Below are 20320 nucleotides of genomic sequence, written 5' to 3'. Positions count from 1 at the left end.
AAGTTCATTGAGGCTCTGCTAGGCGGCAGGCACAGAGCTGGGCAGTAGGGATACAGACGTTTAAAGAAAACAAACAGAGAATCAGGTGTAAATATCCTGGGGAGAAAGTTGAGAGCCAGAGCAGCTTTTAGAAGTTCAAGTTCAGGCACTTACACTCTGGATTGAGTGATGCTGTCACGGGTGTGAAGACAGGGAAGCCAGAGGTGGGTGGTCAGGAGAGGGTCTGGGAACTAGGGCTCCGGGGCTCTGCCTGGATCAACTGGCAGGTCACAGGGGAAACTGGTCTGTTTTCCCACCTGCCCACGCGCTGTAGTAATCGCTACTGCAGAAGGAAACTTGGGGTTGACGGGCGTCACGGTGAAGGTTGTAAAAGGCGGTGAGGGGGGTGACCATGGAAAGGCAGGCATGGAACCAGGGTGGCTGGGCACCTCCCCTCCTTGGGGACTCCGGACCACAACAGAGACCAGCTCAGGACTGGCCAAATGACACAGTGGAGGGAGGGAGGCCAGGGCTGGGCTCAGCATGGGGGCAGGGATTTCAGTGTGAGATCCAGGCCGTGGTCCACCGCCTGGGCCTTCGATTCTAATCTGTAAAATGGGGCCCGTGGTGGTATCGAACTGCTCCCGTCGATGCCCTGATTCTGGGAGGACAGGACGGTGGTGGGACTGTGGAGGGATGTCGTTGGCTTTCACTGGGAAAGCCCGCTCTCCTGGAAGGGCGATCGTTCATCCCCTCAACAAATCCACGTCAAAGGCCTGCTGCAAGCCAGGTCCTGTGCTAAAGCAGAGACATAAAGCTGCATCCGACTCGAGGTTGCTCAGATCAGACAGAACACAAGTCAGCGGGTGATCGCAAGGCAGGCTGGGAGATGCTGGAATTGGGGTCAGCTCACGAGCCATGAGCACCATCGGGGCAGGGGGTCAGCATTCCCCGAGGACTGCTGAGGGTCTGGCGTCTCACCTGAGAGCTGAAGATAAGGGGGAGCTGGGGTACCAAGTGAGGTAGAGGGATGGAAGGTGATTCCACAAACCTGCTCGAAAGCGCCACTGCCACTGTCTCCCCCCAGATCAGCTGAAGGGCCGTCCTCCATGTTTGCCCCTCCCCCAAGCCAAAAACATGCATGTCAAATTCTTTTTCTCATATCCCACATCTAATGTGTTGGCACCTTCAAAATACACTTAGATTCTCTATTTATAAAATACTTCAGTAAAATGTACACATTTTTAAAAAGACAAAGATGAGAGGGGAAAAATTTAGAACCACCTGGGCCACCTTCAGGGCTGCCATCTTGGTCTGAGCCACCATCGCCTCGTTCCTGGGCTACCACTTGCCCCACATCATTCTCTCCACTTCCACCCTCAGCCTCTGCAATCTCTCATCCACCAGCAGCTGGTCAGCAGGGTGCCTGGAGTCTGATCGCGTCACTCCTCTCCTCACGCCCTCCCCGTCTGCCTCTGAGTAAGAGCCGATGTCCTTCCACAGCCCCGAAACCCCCATGACCATCCCCACGCAGCCTCGCTTCCTATCCTCTCCCGCTCACTCCCTCCATCCCAGCCAATGGCCTCCATGCTGTTCTGTTCCTTGAACATGGCGGCCACGCTCCCTCCCAGGACCCTGCCCACAGCGGCTCCCTCTGCCTAGAAGGGGCATCCCACATGCCTGACTCCCTACCTCCTTCAAGTCTCTGCTGGAATCTCAGCTTCCTGATAAAGCTTATGCGACCCCCCTCCTTAATACTGCCCACCCTCCGCTGGCCTTTCCCATCCCCTTCGTCCTGTTCTCTGTTTCCCCATGCATCGTACACTCGTGGATACCTCCCCACTGGAAGATGAGCTCCTGAGGACAAGGATCTGTGTCCTTTTCTAATCCCTCGTGTATATGTTGAATGACGTGAGGTCAATGCGAAGGGATTGCATTAGCTCAGAGTGGGGAGCATGGAATGTGGGAGTCGATTTTCAAGCAAGCAGGAGATGAGGCAGGCAAGGCCAGGTCAAGGAGAGCCTGCGGCCACTCTAAGAGGTCTGGGCTCGGTCCTGGGAGCAGCAGGGCTCCCAGTGCTCTGAGCCATCACCACTTTCCACCTGGGAGAGCTTGGGCAGCTCAGTGTCCTCAGGGGAAAACAGGCAGACGGTGGACGGCGGAGACCAGGGCGCGTGATGACTCACATGGCGAGGGCTGTGGCGATCGCGGGGACGCAGTCGTGTCCCTTCCTTCCACCTCGGCACTGTTGTAGGAGCGAACGCCCTGCCTCAAAGGGGACAGACGTCAAGTGTAGATGCGTTTTTGCGACAGCTCTGCGTCTGCACCTTTTCCTCAGCTGCATTTCCTGCCGTCTGGGTGAAGCTGCCAGGCGGTCAGGGAGGGGTGGAGCAGTGGGCACGCCCTCCACCAAGGGTGGGCTTTGGGCTCAGTGCCCCACAGGGAAAGGCTGTCACCGCTTTGGAGTGACTGTGTGCATGGCAGGCAGAGCCATTGTCCCCCATCCCCACTGCCAGGGTGTCTGCAAAGCTGTGAAAGGCGCGGGGATGAGCAGATGTGGGGAGTCTGGCATAAAGCAGCAGCGTGGGCATGGCTGGGGGCCTGGCGGGGGGGCAGCTGGCCTGGCGGGGAGAGAGGTGACTGGGTCAGCGAGTACAGAGGCTCTCCCGGGGTGCCTGGGACGGGCCAGGCATTACTGAGCTCATCCGGAAGCGAAATCACGTCCAGTGGGAGAACAGAGAGCTGGGGCAGGGGGCGAGGCCCAGGCCCCGGGACCCTGAGCGGGGAGAAGGGGAACCCAGATGTGCCCCCCAAGCCTTGCTTGCTGCAACAAGCGGCCTCCAGGTGCTGAGGCTCAGCTCGTCCAGGCACAGCGTTCCCTTTGTGCATAGTACACCCGACCTTCCTCGGGCGGCTGCTGTTAAGTCCCCCACTGACTGCGGCTCAAGGCCACACCGCTAACGCATAGCAGAGCAGCGACTAGAGCCCAGGCTGACTCTCTTTGCCCTAAGGTTCCCCTCCCCGAGCTCATCTGGGAAGGAATCCAGTACTGGCGAGACTTGGGGGACGGGTAATGGAGGAGGCTGTTCCCCCGGGGTTTAAACCCTTGCAGTAGAGGGAGGCCTAGGTTCTGGTTCTGGCCAAGCCGCTAAGTCGTTGTGTGGTTTCATTCATTCATTCACCCAGTGCCCAAGTATCCAGTGTGCACTGGATTCAGTGGGAATAGGAGGGCACACCCCTGACACCTAAAGCTCACATTGGAGCTGAAGACAGACAAGTAACCAGGTGATAACAAGACAGTGAGGGGCAGGGAGCCCGGATGCAGGCATACCTGGGGGGCACCGCACCCAGACCTGCCGGTCAGCAGAGGCTTCCAGACCTGAAGGTTAGGTGGAAGGCAGCCAGGCAAGGCAGAGGGGAGGGAGAGGGCACCAGGCAGAGGGGACGGCCTGAGCAAAGGCCGGGAGGCAGGCAAGGGAGAGGGGCAGCCCGTAGCCCGATGGGTGTGAAGCAGGGGTGGCGCTGAAGCGGGCTGGAAGGAGGGGAGGTAGGAGGCCGGAGAGAAGGAAGCTGGGGTGAGGACCCCCTCACATAAGCCCCTTCCTCTTCCTGGGCCCCAGGTTCCTATCTGTGTACATCTGACCCTTCCTGAAGCTTTTTCTCACCCAACTTGTTGATCATCAGTGAGACCTCAGAAATTATTCATTCCCTTTTCACAGATGAAAATGGAGGGTCTGCGCAGGCAGGTGGGGCTGGAATGGGAACCCATGTCTTCGGATTCTAAATTTCTTTTTTTTTTTTTTTTTTGCCATGCCGCACGGCATGTAGGATCTTAAGTTACCTGACCAGGGATCGAACCCATGCCCCCTGCAGTGGGACCACGGAGTCTTAGCCACTGGACCGCCAGGGAAGTCCCAGTTCTAAATTTCTTGTTTCCCATCCCCTTTCTCAGAATGAAGGGGTTGAAGGGATGCTCTCTGAAGCTAAGGCTCTGGAGTCAGGGTTCAAACCCTGCTTGTGTTGCATGACCTTGAGTAACTTACTTGGCTTCTCTGGGCCTCAGTTCCCTCCTTTTATAAACAAAGCTATGAACAGTCCCCACCTCATAGGGCTGCTAGGAGGGTTCAGTGAGATGGCACACACAGAGCTCTGAGCCCCGTGCTCAGCATACAGTAAGTGCTTAATAAATCTTGCTCTACTCACAGGGCCCCGACATGCTGAGGTAACAGATGGCCAGCCCAGGAGGCAGGGTGTTTGGCAGGGTTGCAGGGCCGCATGCCCAGACCTTTGTACTGTGCACCCTTGCCTCGTAACGCCCAACTCTGCTTGTTGTCACAGTTGCTGGCATCAGCTGCTTGTTAGAAGTCACAGCTGGGGAAGCTGACAGCAGTGTTGCCATGACAACCGCTGGGGAGGACAGGGCCGCCTCCCTGCATTCATAGTCGGTCCTGAGCATGAAGAGAGGTGGCTCCCGGGCCCAGCTGAGACCAGGGCCGGACAGGCACCGGGGCCCTGGCTGTGCAGCTGGGGCACTAAGTTGCCCCCTTCCCTTCTCCTTCTGCCTCTCTCCTTCCCCTCCCCTCCCCCCAACACCCACGTGTAGAGAGCCGGATTTTCTTGGTAAACCACAGCTTTGCTCTGCCAGGTTTCCATGTGGGGGAGAATGTCCCAGGCCAAACACTTCATCAGAATCTTCCTTCCTTCCACCTACTGCCCTTTGCCGGCCTGGCCCTGAGGACCTTTGGCCCAAAATTCAGTCAAGGGCCCCAGTCTCCAGCACTGAGTTTCCAGTCTCTGCACAGGCCCTGTGCTGGGAGCATTCTCCTCTGCGGCCTCATGTGGTCCTCAGACCCAACGACGTGCTCGTCATTATTACACACATTTTACAGAAGGGGGAGATGGAGACTGGGAGGGGTGAGGCAACTAACCCAAGGCCAGTGGCCCCATGAGCGGCAGAGCCAGGGTTGCACCCAGTCTGCTCCTTGTGAGAGGCAGTGTCGATGGCACTGGTAAGGTGGAGGTGACAGTGATGGTTTCCTGTGCTCTCCTGGGCATTGCCAGCCTGGGGCAGGGTCTCTCCCTTTGGGTTCAGACCCAGAGGGGCAGGAGGTGTGGAGCAAAGCATAGGTGGTGACCTATCGTGACCACTAGGTGTCGCCCAAGTTCTAGAAAAGAGTTGACAGCCACTCCCTGGGCGGGGGGTGGTCTGAAGAATGGGGGCAAGGGGCAGTGCTTCTCTGAGAATGGAAGACTGACCTAGGTCTGGGCAGAGATGGTGTGTTGTAGAAAATCAGAACTGGACAGAAGTTAAAGCAGTAAAAGTAATTTTATTAACTATTGCAGTGGGGGAAAAGAGACAGTATAGAACTGGGCTCAATTCTTAATAAAACGAAGAAAAGTGGGGATTTCTAACTAAGGAGCAGGGTGGGTGGGGGTAATCAGTGGCTGGAAAATTGCTAAGAGAGTAGGGGATTCTTGATAAACTGACCTAACAGGATTCTTGCCGAAGGCAGGTCGTGGCGATCAGATATCACCTGGGGACTAGTGAGAGGTGAGAAATTTGATCAGATATTGAGGAAGGGTGAGGATTCTCCCTAAACTGATATAGCGGGATTCTTGCTGAAACACAAGAATGATGCAAAGATGAACACAGAAGCCCACAGGTTGAGGCCAAGTTGAGAAAATTCTCAGAGGAGCCCAAAGTTTGGTCAAGGGGAGAGTCTTTGCCAGTCCCTCCTCTGGTTCAGGGAAAGAGGAGATCTTCTTTCTTCTGAACAATATGAGTTCCTTTCTCGATTGGTCATTTTTTGTTCCTTAGTGACCAGTGGAACCATCTGTTGAGACTTGGTAGTAAAGGGTATTTTCTCGATGGTGTGAACCATCAAGCATTTAAATGAGGGGGATAGCTATGAAAAAAAGAAAAACAAAGATTAATGATCGGAGCAACTAAACCCAGTTTCTGGGTTCAGAGGACAGCCAGTTGAGAGTTCTAGATGTTGAGCTTGAAGCATCTGTGGATGGTGAAGTGAGGAGAGCAGTGGCAACCCATCGGTCTTCCTGGTTGCAGTTTGCATCATCTCTGGTGGTGGCACCGACATCGGTGTCATGGTCACGTTTGTTTCTTGGAGAAGAGCGTGGACGCGTCCAGCTTCAGCTCATACGGCTTCTTTAGAAAGTCCCAGTAAGGATCTGGGCAGTTGGGTTTTAGTTCTCAGTGACTCCAAGTCAAGAGGGTGGGAGAAAAACTGGAAACATTCATCTGAAGAGTTGTAGCCAGATTTTGGAGAAAATTAGAAGAATTAACCAAATGTGCAGGATGGCAGGATTCATTCCGTTTACAGACAGGTAACAAAGCAGAAAGGAAAATGGAATCTAGCCAAGAGGCGAAAAATAGCTCAAAGACAATGAACGGGACTGTAACGTAATAACCCACGAGGCTGTGCTATACTTTCCCACTGAAAGTGAGAGGTATTGAATTTTTTAAAATGCACACGTGAGAGTTGCGAGTTAAGTTTTATTTGGGGCAAAATGAGAACTATAGAATCTCAAATAGCACCGAGGAGCTGCTCCAAAGAGGTAAAGGGGGGAGGGGTCAGAATATGTGTGATTTGGGTGCAGTCAGGCACACATTTTGACAAAAGTTGCTATTAGTCAAGAAGGTTGCTGCTAGTCACAAGGAGACAGATGTCTCTGTTAATGATTTTAGTGCTTTTCTAGATACGAGAAGATGCAAGAAATTGAGCTCATAAAATCTTCTCCTGAAAATATCTAACTATCTGAAGACCTGTCCTGCCAGTTTTTCCCAGAGCACAGAGGGCCTCATTCCTGATCTCCACCCTGAACTCCTTTCAGGGGGTGTTGAAGGTCAGAGGCTGCAGTGGCTGGTGAGTTCATTCTTATAGAAACAAGAATGGCAAGCGACAACTTTTAGTTGGCAGAGATCCCGGGGTCCAAGGATGAATCTGATTCCATCTGAGTCACAACTCCTAGAAAACCAGAGCCGGACAGTAGCTTAAGCGGCCAAAACAGGTTTTATTCAAGAACTATTGCAATAGGGACCAGTATAGAATCGGGCTCATTTCCAAATACAATTTCAAATCCTTACATTTCTTAAGTGAGGGTTTATAGCAGGGGGTGGGGGAGGTGGAAAATTGATAAGAGCTGGGGAGTTCTTGCTTAACCGACCTAACTGGATTCTTGCAGAAGGCAGGTGGGGTAATCAGGTATCACCCAGGGGCTGGTGGAGGATGAGGAATCTGATCACGTATTGAGGGTGCGTAGGGATTCTCACTAAACGGACATGGCAGGATTCTTGCTAAAACGGGGCAATAGAAACCCAAATGCTGAGACCTAGCTGAGAGAAGATCTCAGAGGAGCCGGACTAAATGTTGGTCAAGGAGAGAGTCTTGATTAATGGTAGCCCCCAGACCAGTGGGAAGCAAGTCCAGCCCCTCCTCGAGCCTCTGCATAAAAGACCTCACTAACTTGAGGAGAGAAAGACCACGCATACTGTAGAAGCAAAGAGCCCTTCTTCAAACACTGTGACCCCACTCCCCCTCGCCACCTCCAGAGGCATCAAATACACCATCCCATCTCCACCCCATCCCCTTGGGGGCCACTTCCAGGATTGGCTGCATCCTTCGTGCTCCCCTGACACCACCTCGCACCCTATGTCAAGGGTATCGGTCCACGTGTCTGCTTCTCCCTCCCAGGCTGTGGGGTCCTGGGGGCAGAGGCTGTGTCTGATAAGTGGTGTCTACCCCGAAGTCCAGCCTCATGCCTGGTCCATAGGAGACCATGGGGATAGGTCCATTGAATGAATGAACCGATGGATGATCATGTCCAGGGCTTTTCAAAACGTTAGCTGAAGACTCTCTTTTCTTCTTACAGTAGCTCATGTGAAGGATCAATATGTAACCCGGGAAAAGCACGGCTGCTCATGGAAGAATGAGGTGGGGGGCTCAGACCCCCATCTGCTCAGCCTCCCCTTCCCCAGAGATCACCCCTAGAAGTCCCAGGAAAACCCATGGCCTTGGGGAGCATCTGAAACATTGGCTCTGGTCTCTCTGCACTTGGGGAAACTGATGCCCATCACAGGGAAAAGGCTAAGGCCAGGACCCAGGACCTGGCGCCTTGCTGGACTCTCAGTCACTTGTCCCACTGACCCCAGCTGCCCAACTCATCATTAAGAAGGTGCGAAGAGATGACATTAAAAGTCAGATGCTGAGGATTCAGATCCCGGCCCCATCACTAATGACCTGTGTGACTTTGGGCAAGTTACTTACCTTCTCTGGGCCTCGGTTTTTTCAACAGAAAAGGATGGGGCAGAGGGAGAGCATTGTGGACATGGATGCCTAGTAAGTACTCAGCCCAGTAGTTGTTATCATTGTCCAACCGCTGGGCCACAGCCCCACTTTCCAACCCTCCCAACAGTTTTGTCTCTGCTGGAGGAGGGCTGCTTCGCCCAGACCAGGAGCGGGAAAGGGATAGGCCCTGCCCGATGCTGAGGGTCAGGGAACCCACTTTCCCCAGAGCTGTAGACCCGGGAGGGAGCCACTGTGCTTTTCCCTGGCCAGTGGGTGCCTTGCCAAGGAGGACTCAGCAGTGGGCAGTGGAGGTAGGAGGCCTTTATTAGTTTGAGGAGGGGTGCCACGTCCTGTGGACAATCTCTGGGGGTTGCAGTATCTGGGAGAGTCTGGGGTGAGGCAGGGGGCAGGCAGGACCCCTTAGCAGCAGAATCCCGTCCCAACACCTAGACTTTTAGGAGGGGAGGCTGTCCGCACGGGTAGAGGGGCACAGCCAGAAACCCAGGCTCCCACAGGCAAGGGGCCCAGGCCTCTGCTGCCCCGCCTCTGGGGGACTCCCCATCCTGGCTCCATTCCTGCTGGGGGGGCGCGGGGCTTCAGCTCAGAGTTGATGGGGTCAGCTCAGGAGCAGGTGGGGTCAGCTCAGGAGCAGGTGGGCTCCTGAGAACATCTCGGTGACTAGGCAGGTCGGGTGCGGGCCCACGGGGGACCACAGCCATCACCCCACGGCCAGCAGGACAGCAGGGGTTGAGCAGCAGGGAGGCCTCCCACACACAGCGACAGCTGCCTCCAGAGCCCAAGGCGGGTTTCTAGAAGCTGCAGCTTGGCGGGGCTCCGTCGAGTCCTACCGTCTTTTTTGTCGATGTTCTCCCTACCCCCACGTCCCTCCCTGCCTGTGTTCGTCTTGACTGTCCCTCCCCCCGTGCCGGTGGTCCTCGGCGGCCGCAGGGTGGGCCAGGATTCTTGGCGGATGTTCTCGGTGTCCCGGGGGGTCAGTGGCCCTCAGGGTTGACTCTGGCTGAAGGCAGAGGGTGGAGCGAGGCAGGGCGCGCTGCCTACTTGGAGGCCGCTGACCCTGAGGTCAAGAGGCGAGTTGAGGAAGGACTGGGAAGCTGGGGAAACAGCAGTGCTGGGGCAGAGTCAGGAAAGCGGGCCCGCTGAGGCCTGACCCTCCTCCTGTTCTGCCCGTAATCCCACAAACCCCAGCGGGAACCTGGGCCCCAGGGGGGACCCCACCCCCAAGGCTCCTCTGCTCCCTCTTCTCCTGCCACAACCTCTCTGGTCTGGATGTCTGGCCCTCACCTTGTGTCACTTCTCCCACTCTCTCCCCTCCCTTCCCTCTTCACATCCTGCTGCCTTCTGGAATCTTCCCCACAGCCTCCTGCCTGGACCTGGTCTCTCCTGCCTTTGTCTCCTCTTCACGGAGGTGGGTCCCAGCTCCCGGCTTCCTCCCCATCGAGAGGGCTTCTGTGGCCAGGCTGCAGCCTCGCCTCTCCTTGCCCGGGGAAAGAGTGCTCTGGTCCCTTCCACGCCCTGGCCTGGTTGCTGCGCGGGGAGAGATGCAGGGGGAGCGCCTGGAGGCCTGGGGCTTCCCCCTCCCGCGTTTGTCAGGGACCCGGGCAGCCTAGGGTCGGGGCGCCCCTCAGAGCAGTTCAGCGTTGCAGGGCGGCGGCCAGGGTGTGCCTCTGACATGAATGGGTCGGCAGAGGACCCGAGTGGTGGGGACACATCTGAGTGTGCGCCTGGGGGCGCTGCATGTGGGCTCTGTCAGTGCCCAGTGCTCTGAGGCCCTCTGGGTAACTGAGGCCAGACTTCAGGCCTGGGACGTTAGCCCCGTGACCATCCTGTGGTGTCTGGGCTGGGACTCATGTGCTACTTTGACAAAGGCCAGGATGGGGCCACCTGCCAAAGGGGCTTTGGAGGGCTGCAAGGCTCCCAAAGCAGGGCTCACCCTGAGTCATCCCCTGGGAGCAGCCGAGGGGCCCCAGAACCAGGCCTGTGACCAGCGCTCTGTCTGCCTGGGAACCTGGTCCTAGGACACGCCAAGCTCTGGGCCCATGTTGGGCGCCCCAGGTCTGGCTCTCGAAGACTCCGGGCCCCAGCCTTGAGGGCCTGGCTGAGGACGTCAAGCTAGTGCCAGTGAGAGGCCCCCCTCCCTCAGAGGCCCCCAGTCTTTCGTAGGTCTTGCCTGCCACACTCGGGAGAGACCCCAACAGGGCACATGCCCCCTGCCACGTCCAGGATGAAGCCACACCCAGGTCTGGGCTGGAGGAGCCAGGTGGCCAGGGCCCCGGCCTTTCTGAGTCCTCTGGGGCCGGTCTCGCCGGAGGGCTCCAGGGAGGAGGGCAGCCCAGAGGCCCCCGACCCGCCCCCACCTCCACCTGCTCCATCTGGCTGGTCCCCAGGACCGGAACCTCCAACCCTCCTCTCTGTCAGCCCCCAGAGGGCGCTAGGGAGGGGCGGGGGGCGGGGCCCATAGATGCTGCAGTTGGGCGTGGGGCTCTGGCGGTAGATGTTGAGGTAGTTGCCATGCTCCTTCCTCCCTGTACGTCTGCTTCTGGAAGCGCAGGACCACGCTCTTGTCACACTCGCACGTCTGCTGGTCACGCTCCGTCTGGTTGAGCTCGCCTGTGGGGAGTGGAGCACACAGACTCTGAGGTCACAGTGGACCTCGGAAGGTGGTCTCGGGCCAACAGCACCAGCACCGTCAGCGGGCCCACTCCAGGCCTGCAGGCTCAGACACTCGGGGCCCAGCCTCTGCATTCACAGCCCTCCAGGTGCCCCTGGTGCATGGGAAACAGAGAACCCCTGAAGCCCAACAGAACAATGTCAACAGGGGAAACTGAGGCCCAGGAAAGGGTGCGTTTGCCTAAGTCATCCAGCAAACCCAAGGCAGAGCTGGGACGGAAACTCAGGCGTCAGGAACTCGCCCCCCAGCTCAGTTACTTTCTACCATCGCAGGCCTCTCTCAAGCACAGAATCACAGCACACCCACCCTGGAGGGAGTTCGTGGTGAGGACGGAGTGAGAAAAACACTTATAAAGAGCTTAGCTCAGTGCGTCCCAGGGAGCAAATGCTGTCGTAGTTGTTATGGGCCTTCAGAAATCATCTACCCCATAGTTCTCAGCCTTAGGTGCGCATTAGAATCAGCTGGAGGGCTCCTGAAAACCAAGGCTGCCCAGCCCCACCCGTAGAGCTTCTTCTAACAAGTGCTGTTGATACTGCAGGTTCGGGGAACACCTCTCGAGAACCACCCACTAGCCCAATTGTTTGCAAACTTGCAAACTCTCCATCAGCAGAACACCTTCTCTGACGTGAAACTCTTGGCCAAAGACTAACATATCAAACAGCCGAAAGAGGGGACTTCCCTGGGGGTCCAGTGGTTAAGACTCTGCGCTCCCAATGCAGGGGGGGCCCGGGTTCGATCCCTGGTTGGAGAACTAAGATCCCACATACTGCAACTGAGCCCGAGAGCTGCAACTAGAGGGGCCTGCACGCCGCAGCAAAGACCCAGTGCGGCCAAAATAAAAAAGATAAGAATAAAAAAAATTTTTTTTTTAAACAGCCACTAGAGCTACAAAATACATTAAAGAGCCAGCTGGACCACCGATCCAGGGATAACCGACCCCCCACTAGCTCTCACAGCAGTTGACCTGATGACCCCAGAAATCCCCAGAACCCAGTGTGAAAACCACTGCTTGGGTTAGTCCATTGTCTTGGGGGTTGAGGAGGGAAATTCCTCTCCATGAACTGCTTAATGAACTCCTCTCTCAAGCCAGACCCTCCACCGCACATCTGAACAGCAGAATATGAGGACCAGACAGCCCTGGGCTGCCGAGGGTCCCCAGATGTGCCCAGTTCCCCACCAGACTCCTTCCCAGAGAACAGGAGTCTTGAGTATCTTTGCAAAGCTGGCATTGCTTGTGAGCTCTTAGTAAGGGATGACACACAGCCTGGTGAAGATAAGGAGACAAAGGGAGCCCAGGGCTGCCCACGGGGCTGGGCCAAGGGGCACCTGCTACCCCAGGGTGGGGCACTAGCAGGGGCTGGGCAGGGACACCTGGGCCATCAGCTTGGACGCTGCGCCCCTCAGGTGGGGAATGCGTCCATGGTAAAGGAGGGAACCTGCCAGGCCTGGCTCCAACACCTCGAATCCCCAGAAACCCTGGGTGTCTAGGATGGGGTCACCTCATCTGCTGGGGTCCCAATGACAGAACTAGAAGGGAATGGGTCTGCTCAGATCCAAACCCCTCAATGTACCCATGGGGAGACTGAGGCCAGGTGGGGAAGGACCCTGCCCAGGGTCATACATGCTGGGAGAACATGGGTTCCAACCCAGGTCCCCTGACTCCCATGCCAGCCTGACACAAAGTTTCAGGATCATCTGAGGATCTGATTAAAAACAGAGAGTCCTGGACCCCACCAAGACCCGACCCACTGAATCAGGATCACTCCCTAAGCTCTCCGAAGCTTAGGAATCTCAGGGACTGGGGCACCTGGGGGCCAGTTCAGGCCCGGGGGCTCCGAGCACATCAGGGAGATGTGCCAGGGCCACAGCCAGGGTTATTAGATTTGGCAAACAAACAAGCAAACGAAAAACAAGGTACCTGGTTAAATCTGAATTTCAGACAATAAATATTTTAGTATAAGTATATCCCAAATATTGCATGGGATATAATTATGCTAATTCTTCATTTCATACTAATACTTACTAATTTCATGCTAACATTTAGTTTTTAGTATAAAACTAAAGTATTTAGGATATACTTACATAAAAACATCTTTCATTGTTTATCTGAAATTTGAATTTAACTGGGCATCCTGTATTTCATCTGGTAACCTGGCCCACGGCCCTAGCACAGGCTGAGGGGGCTGGCAGTACACACTTCCGTGAGGGGAAGGGGCGATGGTGGGAGAGGGACTCACTGCAGACAATGTTAGTGCTGTTCTCGATGGTGTAGTCGTAATGGTCCACATAGGTGTGGCAGCCCAGGTCAAAGAGCTTCTGGGGCTTCCCTGGTGGCGCAGTGGTTGAGAGTCCGTCTGCCGATGCAGGGGATGCAGGTTCGTGCCCCGGTCCGGGAGGATCCCACATGCCGCGGAGCAGCTGGGCCCGTGGGCCGTGGCCGCTGGGCCTGCGCGTCCGGAGCCTGTGCTCCGCGGCAGGGGAGGCCGCAGCGGTGAGAGGCCCGCGTACCGCAGAGAGGAAAAAAAAAAAAGAGCTTCTGGTAGCAGCAGTCGTGGACATGGCAGCACGTAGGGGCGGGGAAAGGAGAGCAGGCAGGCATAGCCAGGCTTGGCCCCTCTCCCACCGGCAGTGACCTCTATCATGATCATCTGTTCCTGTCCCTCACGAGTCAGACCTTCAGACTGAGGCCCAGAGAGGGCAGTTACTGGCCTTAAGTCACACAGCCGGGCAGAACCAGGCCAGTGCCCCAGGTTCTTGTCCGTGATCCCCTCCCTTTGCCCTCCGCCCAGAGCCCTAGCTTTCCCCCCGACCCCCTGGAGCCCTGGCTGCAGCTGCAGGAGGGGTCAGGGTGGGAGGGAGGGGCCTGAGTGAAGTCAAAGTAGGAAGAGACCGGCTAGATGCAGGGGCTATACCTGGCTGTGCACGATGGCCAGGGAGACACAAAGGCCTGGAGAGTTAAGTGGGGCTTGGGGATGGGGGACAGGAAGCAAATGTGGTGTGGCTGTCCCATCCCCTCTGGTGGAGGGCAGGTAATTAGTCAACGTGCATTTATGAAGCCTCCGCTGATACCAGACTTGGTGCTTCGGGCGGAGACAGGAGCAAAGGATAAGCCATGGCTTCCAGGAACCCCCAGTCTGATGGAGGAAGCACAGTCCTGTCCACCTGAGCCTCCAGTCTGAGGGGCCAGTGGTCACAGCCCTTGCCTTTGTCAAGTATAAGCTGTGTGACTATTGCTCTCATGTGTATTTGGAGACAGGTCAAAGGCTCCTTCCGGTGAGAACGGAAGTTCAAATGCCTCCAAGCCCAAGACCTTGGAAAGGGACAATGGAAAGTGTCCAAGATGGGACTTCCCTGGCAGTCCAGTGGTTAGGACTCTGCACTTTCACTGCCGAGGGCCCAGGTTCAATCCCTGGTTGGGGAACTGAGATGCCACAAGCCTTGCAGCCAAAAGAAATAAAAATAAAATAAACATGCCAATGATAGAATTAAAAAAGAAAACCCACAATGTTATACACTTTAAGAAAAATGAAAGAAAAGAAAAGAAAATATCCAAGATGGTTGAGGAGGACACGGGTCAAAGGTCAGGCTTCTGGCCACTAACTCATCAAACAAGCCTCCTCCTTGGGGGAAGGGGCGTCTCCCACCTCTCAGAGATGGAGACAGTCTGACCTTTACTGTCCCTGCCCGGTTCCAGCAGACCAGACTCTCCAGGACCTACCAGTACACCTCATCCATGGGCAGGCCACGCCCCCCCACCTCCCGCAGTAGCAGCCGTAGCCCACGAAGGACAAGATGGCGTTCCTCCCTGTGTTGGCTTCCACCATGGACCTGAGGTTGAGCAGGCTGCTGTGGGCCGTGGGCAGGACTGCAAGAGAACCCTGGGGGTGCTGTGAGTTCCCTGCCCTGTGCGTGGCCTCTCCTGTTTGACTGGCTGTCCTTCCAACACCCCAGGGCTGGGGAAAGGGGAAGGGACAGAGGGAGCAGGAGAGGGAGAGCAGAGCAGGAGGAGGGGGCAATCTTCAAAGCAGCCGGTATGGTGCGTTACACAATCCTTACACTGAGCCCTGTGGCCCTGAGAATATAATAATAGCATTTGCCAGGCACTGTCCTATGCCCCTTGCATGCATTAACTCATCAAGGGCTCCCTGCAACCCTACAGAGTGCTGATATTATCCCCATTTTACAGATGAGGAGACTGAGACCCAGAGCGTATAGTAACTTCCCCAGGAAGACATGGTTGAAAAGAGGTGAAGCAGAATTTGGACCCAGCCAGTGAGAGCCCAGTGCCTTATATACTCTAAGGGGCTTCACAAATGCCACATGCTCTTCTGAACACGATGCTGGGCCCCTCTGGCTTGGCCTGGCTCCTCAGCTCCCAGCAGGGACTCAGCGTCCCCACATGGCCCTGGGGCCAGTGCATCATTCAATGAACACACACACACACACACACACACACACACACACACGTATATATTTCTTCCCCTTTGTCCTTGTCTCACAGGTAGTGCAACAACCTTTCCTACACCAGCAAAATCAGCTTCCCGGCATCCTCAGGCAGCTCACCCCAGGGACATATTCTCCCCTCCCCTGCTTCCCTGCCTCCTGGGCTCCCAGATGTGCTGGCTCACTGCTGAGTCAACATCAAGCCTGGCATTTGGGTCCTTACCTAGTTGAGGCCACCACCCACACAGGCTGGAGGGCCGCTGTCATCCCATTTTATGGATGAGCAAACTGAGGCTCAGAAAGGTGAAGCTTTGCCCAGGTCATGCAGCCTGGAAGTGGCAGAGCCCAGACCTGAACCCAAGTTTGTGTGCCCCAGAGCTGGGATGCCTCCCCCAACCCGGCTCCTCCATCTGTGCCCGGGGCTGGGCACCCAGTTCAGCCTAACCCTAACTCTCTCCACATCCCCCATCCAGCTCCACGGCCTGAAAGAGGAAATGTACTGGGAGAGGGAGGAAGCTAAAAATTTCAGAAACGGAGACTGGATGGAAACCCAAAGGCTGAAATTACTTGTTTCTGGAGACGTGGTTGTCCAACATCGCTAGTGATGACAAGGGACTCACCACCTCCACATGCCTCAGTGGGAAGAGCACAGACTTTGGAGTCAGACAGAGGCAGGTCCAGAACTAAAGCTCCCTGGGGCTCTGTTTTCCCATCTGCAAAATGGGAATAACAATCCCAGCTCCCAGAGATCGGGCAGGCCCGCTCTCGGGGCCTGGCACGCACCAGACCCTCGCTCCCCCCATGGTGCCCCCTCCCAGGAATTGTTGTGCCCCTGAGCCAGGCCTGCCCTTCCCCTATACCTCCCACACTCATACAGTCCCACAAGCAGACCCACACTCACCCCCCATGCCCGTACACATGCACACGCACTCCCACTCTCACACACACACAGCACCCAGACTGGCCACGTGCACGTTCCACTCCGAGTGGAAGAAACAAAACCTGCATTCGCTCAGGCAGCAGCCTCTGTCCCAGGCCCCTGGGCCCGGCTGAACTCGAGGGGTTACGTTCTAAATAACAAGTCACCTCGCCTGAATTCAACCAACCGTTTCTCACGTCTGGCCACATTTAACCTTATTTCGTTTCTGATATTTTCTTCCTTCGTCTCAAACCTGGCTGGGTTCAGGGAATGCTGAACAGGTGGACAGAAAGCCAGTGGGACATTCAGCCCATCTTCCGCCTACACAGGGCAACTGCCACCAGGATGCCTGCCTGTGTGTCAGGAGTCTCAGCTGTCCGGGGGGTTGGGCCCCCCAGAAAGAAGAAGGAAGAAGGCCCCCAGACCTGCTCCATGTCTTCCGGTACATCTCACACCCAGACACTGCTACACACCTGCCGTGTGAAGATGTGTACAGCCTACTTTCATATACACGCTCTAGAGACACACACGCCACTGTGAACACACACTTACACAACATCCTGATGTGCGTTACACACAGACATCACCACGTGCTCAGACACACCCACACACACATAGATACATGCGGCTATCTGCACGCAAGCTCACTAGCTCTGCATGTACACACGTACACAAACACGTTTTCCTATGTACACAAGCACCCTGGTGTCCCTAAGTGCCCTGACGCCAAGCCACCACCACCACTTTACGATGCTTGTTCAGCTGCGGGCCCTGCATCCTTGAGGTCCGTAAATAGTAAATGCCGACCGCCCGGGTATGTTTACAGGTGCCTGGAGGAGTAAAGAGCCCCAGAGAAGGGATGAAGCCAGGCAGGGGCAGAGCCAGGAAGCAGAGACCCAATGGCAGGCCTGAGGGCCTGTGACCTGTGGGTGAGTCACAGCAGAAGGGCTGTGGGTGTCGGGGAAGGAGGAGCTTCCCAGCACCTTCAGTCACCACAGCGGGCCAGGATGCTATGGTGATGAACGTCTTCATCCCCAGGTAAGACCTGAGAGAGGAAGAAACCCTGGTCTTGGGTCCGTCCCTTCCCCCTGTGTGGGGTTCCTGGCCTGCGGCTCCCTCCTGGACCTCGTTACAGGTGTGGTCAACGCCATCTCTTTTTTTGTGTTTTTTTTTTTTGCAGTACGCGGGCCTCTCACCGCTGCGGCCTCTCCCGTTGCGGAGCACAGGCTCCGGACGCGCAGGCTCGGCGGCCATGGCTCACGGGCCCAGCCGCTCCGCGGCATGTGGGATCTTCCCGGACCGGGGCACGAACCCGTGTCCCCTGCATCGGTAGGTGGACTCTCAACCACTGCACCACCAGGGAAGCCCAACGCCATCTCTTGATGCCCCATTTCCTGCTGCCCTTGCCTTGTGATTAGCTCCTCCAGGAAGATCTGAGCACCTCCCACCTCCTGGGACAGACCCCAGGATGGCAGAGCCCACAGGCACCAGGAGCCTCCTTCCCTCCCACTCTGAGCAAGAATCAGCTTCCAAGACAGGGAGCTCCTGTCTCATGGAGTTGGACCTTGTCACAGATCAGAACCAACCCCTTTCCATATGCACGCCAGGGAGTCACGTGACCCAAGCTGCTGGCTGCCTCTTGCTCCCGGAGCCAGGAGACCTGGGTCCCTGGGTTCTAGCTGCAGCTCTACTTCCAAAATGCTGTGTGACCATCCATAGATCCCTTAGTCTCTCTGGGCCTCAAGTGCCTGTAAGGATTAGCTAGATGATCCCAAAGGCCCTTGTGGTGCTAAAAAGGCAATGACATATCTCAGCCACCATCAGAGACTCAGAGCTCTCCTTTCTGAAGAAATGGATTCTAGGAGCCAGTTCCCCACCCTCATCCCTGCTGCTCTCCAAGGAGGGCTCCATCCCAGGGAAGCAGGCATGTACCTGGAGTTTCTCAAAGGAGAAGAGGCCCTGAGGCTCGGGCCCCTCCACCCAGAGGGGTGTCTAACCAGCCCCTTCTTCCTGAACTCTTTGGGGTTGGCCTGAGCCCCATCTGCCATGTTCCGGGTTCTGGGGGGCCAGGAACATAGGGCTCTCAAGGAGAGCCACGATCCACCCCAAAGTCTCCGGGGAGCAGGCCCCAGCTTCTCGTTGTTGCAGTGGCAGAGTAGTGCGGGGCAATGCCCCAGGGCAGGACGCAGGTGACACATGGCCTAGAAAAAGGACGCTCCACCTCCCCCCACGGCCCTGCCCACAGCTGCCGGGTAACGCCCACTCCAGGGTGCTCAGGTCTGCGGGCAGGCGTGGGAGTGGATGCACCTGAAGAGGAGGTGGCCCTTCCCCAGGCATCTGAAAGGAAATTAGCCCAAAGTTCTCTCTCTTCCCATCTGAAAAGGATGAAAAAATTATCCAGTGACACTTGTTAAAGGACAGCAAGGCAGACTAATTATTCAAGGGGGCCATGGTATAGTGTAGGGACTGCTATGATGGGGTCTTGCGGTGAGGGAAAGAGATTGGATTCAACTCCAAACAGAACAAAGAAAAGTGGGAATTTGTAGCCAAGGCAACAGCGTGGGGGTCAGAGGATGGGAAATTCCCAAGAGGAAACATCAGGGTTGGGGAGATTCTGGGTAAACCCACCTAATAGGATTCTTGCTGAAGGGAGGCAGGGTGACCAGACATCACCTGGGGCTGGTGGGGGTGGGGGGGGTGAGGAACCCCATCAGATATCAAGGATGAGGGATCCTGGCTGAAGTGACTTAGCAGATGTCATGCTAAAACTGGACAACGCCTAGACGGACACGGAAGCCCAGAAGTTGAGGCCTAGAGAAGAAGAGTTCAAGGAGACCAAGCAAGTTTGAGTCAAGGAGAGGCTCTGCCCGGAAGGCCCTCCGTGTGGATATGCGCACATCTGTAAGCCATCCCTTCACATCTGGAAGGGCTTTAGTCCAGAATCTGCAGAGAACTGCCTACCCACATCTGCAAGCTGCTGGTGCCCACCTCTGGCTAAGACTGGAGGGGCACGGGCACACGCGTCCAGCAGGAAGCCCCCAGCTCACACTCGGAAGGGCGAGCCTGCAGATCTGGGCTACTCTGTGCCACCACCTCTGTCATGTGACCCGACACCTCTCCGGTGGGGACCGCCCTAGGCATCCTAGGGGGCTGGGCAGCATCCCTAACCTCCACCACTGGACCTGGTAGTGACCCCTCCCCATGCTCCTCTCCTCCTCCCTCCCCCCCCCCGCACCCCCACTTGTGACAACAAAGGTATCTTCAGACATGCCAAATGTGCCCTGGGGGGCCCAGTCACCTCTGGTTGAGATCCTGGTGGCCTGGGGGTCAGTGCCATTTGCCTCTTTTTGGGGGTGGCATGTGTGGGGGAAAGATGGGGCAGGGAGGAACAGAGCGGGGCTGGAGCCCTGGGAGCCCCCGGCAGTGTGGACCGTTGCACAGACAGGGGCTCCGATCCCAGCACCCTGACTTCTTGACTCTGAGATCCTGGTAGGATAGCTCCCTTCCCTGGCCTCTGTGTTCTCAGCTGTAAGATGTGTATAACCGGGCATCACCGAGCAAGGATTCTGCTCACAGATAATAACAGATTACAGGTGTTGTGTGCTATGGGGGCATGCGGCAGGTGCTCAGATAAAGACCTCTTTGTTACCAAACAGAGGCCTGTTCTCCAGCCTTGAGGTGAACTGAGATGATGGGAGGGGAAAAAGGGAGGGGGGAAGAAGAGTAGCATTGGAAGTGAAAACTCCAAATCGTCTCCATTGGCCCTTCCCTCCGAGTGGTCCCAAACTTGCTGGCACAGAACAGATGGGAACCGCCCCTCCCCCCCACCAGCATTTCCCTTCCTACCCCCAGCTTTTCCCGCTTGCGCTTCTGGCTCTACCAAACCAACTGGCTGGCCAATCCCACGTGTCATTTCCCCATTCTCCCAGCCCTCACCCTTCCCTTGCCCAACCTCCTCTCTGCGGGTCCAGGCCCTTCTCTTTC

The 20320-nt window shown here is 56.3% G+C and overlaps 1 protein-coding gene across 1 annotated transcript; it reads right to left on the bottom strand.

The window, feature by feature from the left end:
* Window positions 1-10442: 10442 nt before the first annotated feature.
* On the bottom strand, window positions 10443-18384 carry PLA2G2F (phospholipase A2 group IIF). The gene is given in 8 exon segments (XM_060027776.1): window positions 10443-10823; window positions 10825-10913; window positions 13212-13294; window positions 13515-13541; window positions 14693-14730; window positions 14733-14839; window positions 17320-17381; window positions 18269-18384. Coding segments are annotated over 8 exon segments (903 nt in total).
* Window positions 18385-20320: the final 1936 nt, after the last annotated feature.

This window comes from Delphinus delphis, chromosome 1, assembly GCF_949987515.2.
Source record: "Delphinus delphis chromosome 1, mDelDel1.2, whole genome shotgun sequence".
In the NCBI taxonomy this organism is placed as follows: Eukaryota; Metazoa; Chordata; class Mammalia; order Artiodactyla; family Delphinidae; genus Delphinus; species Delphinus delphis.
This window is presented reverse-complemented; position numbering and strand designations above follow the sequence as displayed.